The following is a 13,827-nucleotide window of genomic DNA, read 5'->3' as shown; positions in this document are numbered from 1 at the left end:
TTTCACCTGTAGAGCTACATGACAAATTAAGACTCCTTCTACGACCCGCCACAAGGAACTCCTTGAATGCACGCAAACACGGACACATATATACACATTATGCAAACACAAACACTCACACACAAACAGGCAATCAATCTGCCCTTCTCTCTTCCGCCGTCTCACACTTAGACACTTACTCTCACACACACACATAGACACTAGCTGTCACACACTCTGAGGAGGGCAGTGTGAACAGAGGGCTTTGTTGAGTGAGGGAACGTGTTGTAGTGAGTAACAGAGCGGAGTAGGTCAAAGGAATAAGCTGAGTATGACCTAAAGACTTAGTCCTGGAATTTTTTTTCTGTTTTTCTTTTTTTTAACTGCTAAAGAAGACACATCCTGCAAGGACGCAACAAATTTGAAGACTGCAGAGATTCTGGCTCCCACCACACTTTTTCTTCTGTACTGTTTATCATTGAGTGTGGAGGTGACTATGGTGTAAAGCTGTTGTTATGAATGATTGCTGTGACACTACCACAAAAATTGTTCTTTCTTTAGTAAAACTCTACTTGAGAAAAATGCTGGACCAAATAGGATAGAGCTTAGCTGGATTAACAGCTGCATGTTTTGTTTGTGTGTTTTCAATGTTTGCATGCAAAATTACAGAAGGCAAATGCTGCAGGGATCATACTGTGTGGGAATTAGCAAAACCAACACAGTTAAAAAATCTTTTTTTTAAAGAGTTCACAGTGAGGCTAAGCTTGATAATACAGTCAGTGCTATGCATACAAACGCATTATTACATTTTAAAGAAGGTGTTTAAAGCTGTGACTCACGGAACTCACTGAACAGGTGAAGTTTACAGGTCATGTTAAGGCCTAGGTTTAAATACCCAGAGTATGGTTTGTGAGGAGTTGGAGATCATTGGGTAGGGGTTTGAGACACAACTCTACAGTGTAACAGTAGTGGTAAGATATTAGTACTGACTCAATTTGCTTTGTTATTACTTTTTAACACAGTTCCTGGGTGAGGCAGTGATATTCAAATCATATAATACCTTACTCTTTTCTTTTAATGTGTTTGTATGCTATGTGTTGTGTATATATACACCTATCTATGTATGTTTGGTTAGTGATAGCTGGAATTATGCTTTGTATATATTGACAGGAGCCTTCATGGGGACCAGATTTGGGCAGTGTACAACTGCTTTGGCCAGGTGGACCTGTCCTCACACTGACACTGAACTTGCATATAGTGCCGGTACAAAGGCAACTAGGCATATCTAATCGAAGGAATCCTTTAAAAGGTCAGACTCCATGTCAAATTTTTCTCACACATCACATCACATTTTCTTCATGTTGAAATAATCAATGTGCATGTTATATTTTTGCGTTTAAAGGTTTACAGCATTGCATCCAGGAGGAAGGGCATGCTGTGCTCCTAGCCATTTTACAAAATGCCTGGAAAAAAAGACAAGAAGGACTCAAAGAAAGGTGGAAAACCTGAACCAGAGAAAAAGAAAGAGGAAGAAAAGAAAGGAAAAGATGACAAGAAATCTAGCAAGGATGACAAGAAAGGTGGAAAAGATGATAAGAAAGGAAAGAAGGGAAAGGAGGAGCCTCCCAAGGGGAAAGACGATGGAAAGAAAGGAAAAGACAAAGGGAAAGGTAAGAAAGTCGAATCTGAAGAGGAAGAGGAGGAACTCCTGAGCGATGAGGAAGAGGAAGAAGAGTTTAGTGAAGATGAGGATGAGGACGACTCAGACGATGACAGGAAAAAAAAGGGACGAGGAGGCAAGGGTGCAAAGGGAAAGAAAGGGGGAAAGTCTAGACGGGGGGAAGACTCAGAAGATGACGAGGAGGATGAAGATGAAGAAGAGGATGACGAGGATGACGAAGATTACGGCAAATCCAAAAAGAAATCGAAAGATGACCGACACCACAAAGGAGGAAAATCTGATGCTGATGCAAAGAAAAAGAAAGGCAAAAAGACAGGGGACGCTCCGAAGCTTCCGATAAAGGAAATCCCAAAGAAAGGTCTGAAGAACATGTCCAGGATGTTCATGAAGTTCTCAGGCTTCAAGAAGCGCAGGAACAGCAGGAGGAAGTTGAAAAGTACATCACGTTTGTTCCTGGGGTTGGGGAAGAGAAAGAACCGCCTTGCTAAGAAGAAACGCCGCAAGTCCATGCTAAAGAACACCTCGAAATTCATGATGAGGTTTCAGGGCAGTAAAAAGAGAAAAAAGGAGAAAGAGGCCAAGGAGAGGGAGGCAGCAGGTGGGAAGAAGCCATCCTATATGCTGCTTCGTTTGGGAGGAAATAAAAAGAAGGGAAGTTTCTTCAAAGGGTTATTTGGGAAAAAAAATGATGACGGGGCTACTGAGGATTTCAAGAACAGCAGTGCGTTGGTTGGTAAGGTTGCAGCAGCAACCAACTGGCTTACAAAACGCTTCCTGTCCACTAAAACGCGAGGAAACGGAAGAGAACATGGCTGGGGAGGACATAGAACACATAGACAAGGCAGCTCCAGAGGTGATTTTCAGGATTACCATAACAATGGTTATGAGTATGGTGAGGAAGATTATGTATATGACCAGCAACAGTCAGTCCACCAGAGAGGTTATGGAGGCTATGATGATGGTTATGGTGGTCTTGTAGATGAGGCAACTGCAGCATATGGAAGCCAGGGTCAGTTTGGTTACTACGACAATGGAGCAAGGGGAGTAGACTATCAAGACCTGGGTTACTATGATGAAGAAGGACAATATGATCCAAATGTAGAATATTATGAAGGTGATCTTTACGATGAAGGCATTGGAGACTACTATAACCCCTATTCCTATGCCCAAGGCTACAACCAGGAAGATGATTACTATGGTTACCAGCAACAACAGGCAATGGCAATGTTAGGTGATGAAGGTCAGGACTACTATGCACTGATGGGTGAGGATCATATATATGGAGGAGAGGCAGGTGTAATCATTGACCCTCAGACTCAGGGTTATTATAATGAAAATGGCCAAGGAGTTTATTACAGTGATGGACAAGGGGGTTACTATGATAATGGACAGGCAGGTTATTACGATAACTCTTACGCTGCAACAATGGGAACGCAAGTGGGATTTCCACCAGACTATCAATTTAGCTATAATGATGCTGGCATGCCCTACCAAGACTACAGCTCCCAGCAGGCCATTGGAATCACACCAGGAGGCCAACAAGTATTTGGCTTTGGAAGACAAGGGGTGGATCAGGTACAGAACCTACATGGGGACCAGTATGGCAACCAGTTGGATCAACATGGGGGTGATACTTCTGAAATTCAGGGTGGGGAGATGACATTTAGAGTTCCAAGACCTCAGGTGCGCCTATTTGGGAAAGAGCGTTTAGATGTGCCTCTACACCCTCCACCTACTCTGCCACCAGATCCAGACTTTGAAAGCATGTCAGAAATCCAGTATGAAGACCAGATTCCTCTTGCACCAGGTCAACTTGGTGACATGATGTCATTACAGCCACAAATGGGAATGTCACCGCAACAACAACTGATGATGTTTCCTCAAGAACAAATGATGATGTCTTCTCAACAACAATTTATGTTGCACCCTAATGAACAAATGATGATGCCCCCACAGGTAATGTCCCCACAGCTACAGGTGCCTTCACCACAGCAACAAATGATGTCACCACAGCAGCAGATGATGTTACAACAAGAACAGAGTATGTCTCCACAGCAACAAATGATGCTGCCACAACAACAAATGATGACCAAGCAAATGATGTTACCACAGCAACAAATGATGCCCCAGCAAATGATGTTACCACAGCAACAAATGATGCCCCAGCAAATGATGTCACCACATGAGCAGGTGATGTCACAACAAATGATGTCACCACAAGAGCAGATGATGTTGGCACAGCAACAGATGGCGTCTCCACAAAGGATTTCACCACAGGTAATTTTAGCTTTGTAGAGTCATTGGTGTTTTCACAGGGTAGGGTACAGAAGGGCAACTTTACAGACTTGACTTCTATTGTAATGTGTGGTAAGGATAGGAAAATGCAACAAAAAAGGCCCCTTTATGTGACTGAGCAAGCATCCAAGTGTGAGTTTCACACCCCGTTGTTCCATATTTTGAGTAATCCTTCCATACTGAAAGATCCAAAGCAGATTTAACGACTGAAAATATGTTCCATCACATTGTTAGCTTTCAATCAGTGACATCTAAAAAATATAGCTGGATATACATTTTGATTGTGGTACTGAATTGAATTAAAATAGTATATTTATAAGATTAATTCAATATTCACATGTGTGGCCACTCAACAGTCAGTGTCTTCCGTTGCAGAATATAAGTGTTGAAACAATAAACATCTCCATATTAGCTTGGTTAAATTCTTGCCTTCAGCAGTCAATATTTAAGTTATTTTTCACAACCACTTATTATAAACTAGTAGCATATTATTATGTTGGCATAAACTAAAAGGTTAAGGAAACACTCTTTTGACGATATATCAACTGCTATGGGAACATAGTTTCAGCAATGGACAGAATTACATTTTCAATGCTAAGATAAGGTGCATTTAAAAATATGCCTTCTTCCGCACTTCATACAAATTATACCACCATTATAATGACACAACTTATTACTTATTACTTTCACTACAACCTTAATACCATATTCAGCAAATGCTTTGCTTCCTATGGTTTTCAATGCTCAATTTTGTCTACACATATTTCCCTTGTGTTTTTTCCAGCAGCAGATGATGACTGAATCGATGATGATGTCACAGCAGGGTTATGGCCAAGTGATCCCTACTCCAACTGCCATGATTATAAAGCAAGCAAATATGTCACCTCTTCCTGTGCGGCGCATGCATCCCTCTCCAACTCCATCCCGCCGATCTGTCATTATGCCCTCCCCACAAATGCATCATCATTCCTCTGCCATGGCTTCCCCAATAGCTTCTCCTATGCTTCCACATAGATTCAGCCAATCCCCACAGCCAACCATGAGGAGTGGGCTCATCAATGCCCAAAGTCCCTCTTCTGTTATGTCAAGACGAATCTCACCTCCTTCCTCCCCCATGGACAACCGTCATAGAATGCAACCTCAAAGATCACCATCTCCTCTGGCTCGAAGACAATCCCCCCCTCCCTCTCCTCGTGCCTCCATGATCCGGCAAAGTCCTCCACACTCACCAAGAGCATCAATGAGACGACGTTCTCCACCTTCCTCACCCCGTGCTTCTATGAGGAGGCGAAGCCCGCCACCCGCTCCAACTGTAGCCCACAGCCCGTTTGGAGGGAGGAAGATGCGTGGACCACCTTCCCCTTCCTTCTCCCCTGGTCATGCATCTCCCCCCCACTCTCCACAGCTTAGTAGAAGACCATCTCCCTCTCCTTCCCCTTCTCGGCGCAGTTTTTCCCCTGCAGGGCCCCGGCATGGCCCATCTTCTCCTTCTCTCTCTCGTCGCTCAACTCGGCTGCTAAGGGAGCCTACGCCATTGGCCCGGCCTAGGATGGGGGGGAATGTTCCCTTGGGTACTGTCAGGCCCTCACCTATGGGTCTAAGAGGACGACCAGTGCCCCCTCCAACTCAGAATGTGCGTCCATTCCGTGCATCCTCCATTCGAAGCAATAGATCCTCTGTTCTCACAGTGGACTCCATACACTCCCCTTTTCATTCCCCTCACATGGTCCACCGTGTTCCACCTGGTAGAAGAGAATCTGGACGTTTTCCTTCTCGCCCTGTGGCTCGAGGACGTCCCCTCATGGCCCAGCAGTCTTTAAGAAGGATGCCTCATGCCTCTCCACAGCCCTCACATAAACACATGCCACATTCTGCATCCCCACGCCTCTCTCCTCGACTTTCTCATCATTCTTCACCCATCCAGCCCCACCGAGCTGCCCATTCACCCACTTATGTACAAGAAACGTATATGTCTGACCCATATGCTGATCCTTATACTGAGCAGCCATATCAATTCACTGTCCCATCTTCTCCTATGTTATCTGGTGCGTTGCAGAACCAGTCCCTTCGACAGGCCTCTTTTTCTTCCCCACTTGGCCCACAGCCAGTCCAGATGGTAGGCATGGATGAGATGGGTACCGAATATGTACAACATTATGCTCCTCCATCCCCTACACTTTCTGGTGCAATACAAAACCAGGCCATTCGTGATGCGTCCTATGTTCCTTCCCTGCAAAGGCCAATGTCCCCTTATGAACAGCCCATGCCACCTTCATCTCCAATGATGTCTCGGGCTCTACAGAATCAAGCTATACAAGAAGCATCTTATGTTTCTCCTTTACAAAGGCCTATGTCCCCATATCAACAGCCCATGCCCCCTTCATCTCCAATGATGTCTCAGGCTCTGCAGAATCAAGCTATACAAGGTGCATCCTATGTTTCTCCCTTACAAAGGCCTATGCCCCCTTCTTCTCCAATGATGTCTCGGGCTCTACAGAATCAAGCTATACAAGATGCATCCTATGTTTCTCCCTTACAAAGGCCAATGTCCCCTTATGAACAGCCTATGCCCCCTTCTTCCCCAATGTTGTCTGGGGCTCTGCAAAACCAGGCATTGAGAGGTGCTTCGTATGTGTCTCCTCTTCAGAGGCCTCAGTCCCCATATGCCCCATCTGTACCTTCATCTCCAATGCTCTCGGGAGCCATGAGACATGGTCAAGCACTAAGAGGTGTGTCTTCTTATCAGACTCCACTCCTCCATTCACCATACGGACCAACTGTTGTTACTCCCTATGATTATATCTCTGAGCCTGGCCCAGCACCACTGCTTCATGATGCTCTACAGAACCGATCTGGTTTGCAGAATGTCTCAACTTTAAGATCCCCAATGATGCAACGCCGTAACCCTTATGCACCAGCTGGGCCTCAGGTATTTAACGCTCTGCAACAGAACCCAAACCTCCGCCAAGCATCTTATCAGACACCTATGCAATTCAGACGATCCCCATATGGACCCCCACCACCCTCTTCACCAATGTTAGGAAGTGCCCTTCAGAATCGACAAGTGATGCAATCATCATACCGACTGCCAGATGGAACCTTGGGGTCGCCGTATGCAGATCAAAGGTCTTCCCCAATGCTCGGCCATGCCTTGCAAAACCAACAAGTCCGTGGAGCCTCATACACCTTACCTGATGGATCAATAATCAGGGTAAATATAAAACGAATGTTAACATAACTATATGATCTGACATATCTGTTTGTCTACATACAGAACAACATCAGTTGAGTTATTACAGTTGTACTAGTCTTATATATCATATCCCATCCCCACCCACACAGGACCCACGTGTGCCCCAGAGGCCCATGTCGCCTAACCTTTCCAGAGCTCTTCTAAACCAGGATTTGAAGAATTCTACATATACTCTCCCCGATGGCACCATTATAGACCCTAGACAGCAAGTAAAGAGGGAATCATGATCCTTTTCTGAAATTCTCTAATTGTTGTATTGTATTAATTTTGTCTCTCACTATTGGTAATTATCTATTAGTTAAAGCTGATTAAAATTTGTGTAACCCTGCTATCTCTGCTTATTCAGCAAACCATTTCCCCAAACTTGGCTAAGGCGCTAAGCAACTCAGCTCTGCGGGAAGCCTCCTATTCTCTCCCTGATGGTACCATTGTGATCGACCCAAGAAAACCAAAGTCACCAAGCCTCACAGCAGCACTTATGAACCCTTATCTGAAAAGTTCATCTTACACACTGCCCGATGGAACTATCATCATTGATCCACGAAAACCTGTATCTCCAAACCTCTCAGGCGCCCTTCATAATTCTGCTCTGCGGGGCGCATCCTTTGCATTACCTGAAGGGGTTCAAGACCCCAATATACCCATGTCACCAAACCTGGCTAAGGTAAATTATGAATTCACACAGTTTTTCTTTCATTTTACTTAAACTATACTTGATCTATTAACCGTTCTGCTCTTCTCATTCGTATAGTAGGACTTGTATAGAGTGGCAGATGTATAGGGATGGGAAATAGATTCTGCGAATTGATGTAGATCTTGTATTGTTAATATACAGTATATTGCTACTTATACAGTATATACTGAACTACTCATGATTAATGCAATTGCGATTGTTTAACCTCTCAGGATTACGTTAACTGAAATCAGCTGTTATAATACTTAGGCCCTCAATAATGCAGCCTTGAAAGGAGCTTCATACACCCTCCCAGATGGAACTATTATAGTGGACCCAAGGAAACCAAAGTCCCCCAACCTGGCTGCTGCCCTGATGAATCCCTATCTAAAGGGTGTGTCCTTTACCCTACCTGATGGAACCATCATCATTGACCCACGAAAACCAGTTACTCCTAACCTGTCTAAAGTGCGTAACAGTTAGAATTTACTTTGTTTAGTTCCAGTACCTGTTTATTTGAAGGGCTCTTTTTTCACTTACCCAATCTGTGTTCTATGGGAAATCAAACATAGCATGTTAGCCTTTTTAGACTTTGAAGTTATGCTATTTGATGACAACAATTGACACAATTTAGATAATCCTGATTATAGCCCTGAATAACTACCTAGTTTCTTGATCTGCAGGCTCTAACAAATGTGGACCTTCGTAGCGCATCATACAGGCTCCCTGATGGTACCCTGGTTATCCCTGGCCAGAAGCCTAACCTCTCAGGTGCTCTGAGGCAAAACAGAGCAATGCGTTCTGCAGGTCTCTATAATCTGTCAGAAAACTCTGTCCTCTCAGGTGTGCCCAAACCCACCCCTCCCAACCTCGCCTCTGCACTGACGCAAGAGCAACTCCGTAGTTCCCGTTTCAGGTAGGGAACTACACTATAGTTGGAAAAAAGATAGATAGGCTTTTCCAGGTGTGCTATAGAATGGAATGGAAAAGTAGATAATCTGTATTGTATCTCTGTTTGATAACCATTTATTTCCTATATTTTACTATCTGTATCTATCTGCTCTTTCTCTAGCTCTCTCAAAAAAAGCTTCCTCTGTCTCTGATTCGCTTGTGTTCTCATGTCATTCACTAAATTTTTCTCTATCTTACCCTTTTTTGGAAAGCAGCAACACGGCCTTATGTTGTTGTTTTTTTATTTCATCAAGAAATGTCCACCTTTGACCCAATATTGAAAGTAAAGTTGAAACGTCCTTGTTTTAAGAATTAAACGCTACACCATTCAGCTTATACCATTCAGCAACATTTAGTCCACGATTCCTCCGGTCAAAACACAAAATATCTTAAATTTTGAATGTCATATTCTTTACAATTATGTAAAAGAATTTAAAGAAAAGATCAATGAAAGAAAATCATTGCTTGTTACACAGGCTTCCAGATAGCTCTCTTCTCACACGTCGGTTCCACAACCCAAACCTTTATGATGCCATCCAAAATCAGCATCTTCGCTATGCCTCATACCGGGTGCCAACAGGCCTGGAGGGTGAGGATAACCGCTACGCTGTGGTTCCTCCTTATGGCCCACACTCAGGGCACTGGGCCAGGAATGCCCAAGGAGGAGGAGAAGGAGGGGAAGACTTTTGGGCAACTGAAAGGGTTTTGCCACATGGGACAGTCCAGAATCTGTCAAAGTGGTCCATGTACAAAGAAGACGGAGTGTTAGAAGGATATTCACCCACACCTCGAGTTGTGGACGGACAGCTTAAGGACCCAGACTGGACTCCGGACAGAGATAGAGTACCTGGTCAAAGCTGGTATGACAAGGTAGCTACATTTATATTTCATTTGTCTTTTCACATGTGTATGTAAAGGTGACATTTACCCAATTTAAGGAGGGTTATGTGTCTTTTTAAGTTTTGATATGACAATTGATTTATTAATTAAATCGGATGGGAAGGAACAAGTGGGATATTGACATTATTCAAGCGAAACAGTCAAAATGTACAATCTGAATGGCCCGCAAACTAAAAACTAACAAAAGTATTTGAATTCCTGCATATTTCAATCATTGCCAAGTGATGACAATGTCCCTCAAACCCTCGACAATGTTGCATGATGGTGTTGGATTAAATTCCATACCAATAAGTGTGTGTGTGTGTGTGTGTGTGTGTGTGTGTGTGTGTGTGTGTGTGTGTGTGTGTGTGTGTGTGTGTGTCTAGATCTACTCTATCCTAAGCATGCCAACAACAAGCCACAGGACGAAACGATGGGCGGAGGGAATGGAGGACTTGACGCAGCTGCCGTAAGCACAATTCAGCATAAACTAGACAGCCACATAATTCATCCACACATGCCACACACATTTACAGTATATTGCTCCAGCGTAGAACAGCACATGTCATTTCAATGCATATCCTTTGAGTTTCTCCAAGCAATAATTTACAGTGTGTTTGTCCCAGTGTGCTTCTAGGCTATAAAAATCCTTGAAAAGTTCAGAAAGAAATCCCTAGTTTTAGGTTTGTTAACTTTTAAAGTATTTTATTAAAAATGCAGCCAAGTAAAGCTATGTTGAACGATAATGCCTTCACATCTAGAGGAATGCCATCAACTATATTTGTTCATTCAAAAAGAGTTCGATAGATATTACTCCATACTCATTTTCTGACATGCTCCCAATTAATAATTCTCTCTGATGTCTGATTTTGACACCACATAATTTTACCCGTTTTCACAGAGAAAGATCTTGAATGTCAGTGAAAAGTTATTAATAATAAATGTCAACGGGAGCCTGGGAATCCTGTTCCAGTGTGACTCCGAACATGTGCATGTGTGTTTCATTTCCTCTGTTCTAATCTTAGGGAGCTGAATGAGACCACAGTTCTGATGAACCTGAAGAAGCGCTACGACCAAGAGCTTGTATATGTATGCGTAATTTCTAGTATGCAAATGATAAAACTAAGATCCTCAAAAGTCGTAGACAGTACCGTCTGCATGTACTTATCCGCTCTCCTATCATTTTCTCTCTCCTTTTCTCCCACATAGACCTACATAGGCAGCATCCTTGTGTCCGTGAATCCCTACAAGTTGCTCAACATTTATGGCACAGACATGGTGCTTCAGTACGGAGGCCACGGCCTGAATGACAACCCTCCGTAAGACCTGGAAGATTGTGTGTGTTTGTTATTACCTCTAGCAAAGGTTGTTTTCAGTCTGGTTTGTTTGTGTGTTGCCTTTTTGGTAAGCAGGAAATTAAAAAATTAAAAGGCAAAAGAAAAAGTGAGTAGATTTGATTCAGAGAAAATACTTTTGGAGGACTTCAACGTTGAAATAGATGCATTTTGCTTTCTATTTTTAGAGAAACCTATCCCACAAATGTCTTTCACTCTCTACTTTTAATTTGAATACACAAAGAAAACGTTCTAACTTTTAACTGTAGCCTTTGAGTCTGTGTGTTCCTGTGCGTGATTTTACTGTTGTCAGCTGTCTACGTGTGTTGTAAGCTGTGCTCTGAGCAACAGTTTGGTGATAAGTAGAGGTGTAAATGCCCAGCACTCTTTGGTGTTGGTAAGAGGCTCCTATTACTCTGCTGTTGGTTGGTTGCCAAGGGAGAGTTTGGTTATAGATTTCACTACCACTTCACACACACAAAGCTGCGCACACACACACACACACACACGTACACACAAACAAATGTGTCTTTTCATTAAAAAAAATTTTTCTGTGTTGCAGTCATCTTTTTGCCATTGCTAATCTCTCATATACCACCATGATGGATGCCAAAAAGGATCAGTGTATTGTGATCAGGTATGAAATGATTTTATTCTTACATTTTTAAATTTGGCCTTACATTTCAAAACTCTAAGCTGCCTTTAACTGTCAAAAACTATTTGTTTAAAAGTAATTTGTGCTTTTGTTCAGGTTATGTTTTTTCAACGCCCATTTTCTGACCATTTCCATTATTGATTATATCCTTTATGATAAATAAACACCACTGTTGTTATAGCGGAGAAAGTGGGTCAGGAAAGACTGAAGCTACTAAACTGATCCTGCGTTACCTGACAGCCATACATCACAAAGGCAACATCTCACAACAGGTAGATACCTGAATACAGCATATTGCTTAAATACATATTGCCCATACTGTGGAAATTTAATTTAACACGTATTTCTTTCCTTTCTTCCCTTTTTCTCTTCCATCTCCCACCAGATAGAGGTAAAGTGGTCCAACCCTTGTATTCGCTCTAATGACAAAGTACCTGTTCAAGGTTGAAATGGTAACATTTCTGTCTTTGGTCAGATCCTAGAGGCCATGCCCCTGTTGGAGTCGTTTGGGAATGCCAAAACAGTGCGCAATGACAACTCTTCACGCTTTGGCAAATATACTCAGATCTTCATGGAGGGGTGAGTATTTTCAACAACTACAGATATAGTTAAGAACTCAATGAACATCGACAACAACTTGTATTTCTCTTAAGTCCAGAACAGTTGCGACTGCAGATGATGTAAAAACAAGGAATTTACCTAATTTCTCAAAAACTCCTACAACCACACTTGGATTGTGGGACTGACACATACACACACAGGGTCTGTGATCAATAGGACGTGTGTGTGTGTATAAATTGTGTATATGTTCATGTGCACATGATGACATGTACGTATGTCTGATGTCATTCAAGGTGGAGTTAGAAATTCTTGAGAATGCTTGTTGTCAAAATCCCTTCACGATCCGCTACCTGTATGTAAAAAATCCAGTGTTAATATACAGTCTAGGCTCTGTAAACAGGGATGCTCAGCTGCTAGCTACAGTGGGCCCCCTTTGTTTTCATACCCATTGTTTAGATACCAGTGTCCAGAGCCTAGGCTGGGTATTAACAGTGGATTTTCTTTTTCAAGTGCGCACACAGTATGGACAGGTAACTGATAGTGAGGAGTTATTTACTGATTTTGAGAAAAAGTAATTATGATAACACGCATTCTCCAGAATCTCTGACACCAGAGGCCTGTTTCAGGTAGCTTGTTTTACATACTCTGAGTTTAATCCTGCGCTATGAGTTGGTCAACTCAGAGCGCAGGGTTGACGAGCAACTCTGGGTTTTCGGTTTCAGAACAGTGGATCAGCGTTGGGTAAATCAACTCTGAGCGTGTTCACTCTGGGTTGATCGCGTGCGTAAAAGCCATCGTCAATGGATTGCTGAAAACATGATTCACCATGGAAACAGAAGAAACAAATGCTTGATCCTGACACTTCTCCACTTCTCAAAAAAGAAAAAAGAAATCTCCGCTCCTCCCACTAGAGTTAGAAATATTAACGAATGAGCTTATGGTATGGAGAAGAATATTATATATTGTCTCATAACTCCCATTATATCGGATGACGATTGATTGTTGCTATAGTAATGCGTATATCACACAGACCCTTGTAAAGCTAAAAAGCAGTCTGTGTTACCTTAACTCTGAAAAGGGTTCTTGTCACCCAAGTGCATGTCTGCAGGCGCACACACACACACATACAGATAAACAAACACACACACACACACACACACACACACACACACACACACAATGGGCTTAGTAGAGAATACGCAACATGTCCCAGTAACACAGTTAGTTGAGTAGTTGATCTTCTGCGAGGGCCATTAGCATTACTCATGCATGACCTGTTACTTAACTCGGACTTGTGTGTGTGTGTGTGTGTGTGTGTGTGTGTGTGTGTGTGTGTGTCCGCCTGTGCTTCGTTAACAAGGGGTGTAATCAGCGGTGCCATAACGTCTCAGTACCTGTTGGAGAAGTCCCGCATTGTCTTTCAGGTGAAAAACTCAAACTCACACACACACACACACACACACACACACGCACACACACACACAGAGAGTCAGGAAGAGTCTTCTTACCACTGAGTCATGGGGAGAAAGAGGAGATTATAGAGGCAGGCAGCATGAGAGATGTCAA

The 13,827-nt window shown here is 42.9% G+C and overlaps 1 protein-coding gene across 1 annotated transcript in view; it reads left to right on the top strand.

Annotated features, from left to right (window-relative positions):
* Positions 1 to 1,438: 1,438 nt before the first annotated feature.
* Positions 1,439 to 13,827, top strand: part of myo15ab (myosin XVAb) — a gene marked incomplete at both ends in the record, with an annotated part of 44,243 nt that continues 31,854 nt past the window's right edge. The window contains 15 exons of the mRNA XM_080029909.1: positions 1,439 to 3,937; positions 4,740 to 6,241; positions 6,410 to 7,166; positions 7,298 to 7,417; positions 7,555 to 7,872; positions 8,152 to 8,349; positions 8,565 to 8,797; positions 9,309 to 9,702; positions 10,098 to 10,180; positions 10,737 to 10,800; positions 10,921 to 11,030; positions 11,608 to 11,682; positions 11,882 to 11,972; positions 12,176 to 12,279; positions 13,622 to 13,685. Of these exons, the coding sequence (XP_079886035.1) occupies positions 1,439 to 3,937; positions 4,740 to 6,241; positions 6,410 to 7,166; positions 7,298 to 7,417; positions 7,555 to 7,872; positions 8,152 to 8,349; positions 8,565 to 8,797; positions 9,309 to 9,702; positions 10,098 to 10,180; positions 10,737 to 10,800; positions 10,921 to 11,030; positions 11,608 to 11,682; positions 11,882 to 11,972; positions 12,176 to 12,279; positions 13,622 to 13,685 (6,612 nt within the window). The remainder of the gene's footprint in view (positions 3,938 to 4,739; positions 6,242 to 6,409; positions 7,167 to 7,297; positions 7,418 to 7,554; positions 7,873 to 8,151; positions 8,350 to 8,564; positions 8,798 to 9,308; positions 9,703 to 10,097; positions 10,181 to 10,736; positions 10,801 to 10,920; positions 11,031 to 11,607; positions 11,683 to 11,881; positions 11,973 to 12,175; positions 12,280 to 13,621; positions 13,686 to 13,827) is intronic.

This window comes from Ammodytes marinus (assembly GCF_949987685.1).
Source record: "Ammodytes marinus genome assembly, chromosome: 6".
Lineage (NCBI taxonomy): Eukaryota > Metazoa > Chordata > Actinopteri > Uranoscopiformes > Ammodytidae > Ammodytes > Ammodytes marinus.
The sequence above is the reverse complement of the archived record's forward strand: the minus strand, read 5'-3'. Positions and strand labels throughout refer to the sequence as shown.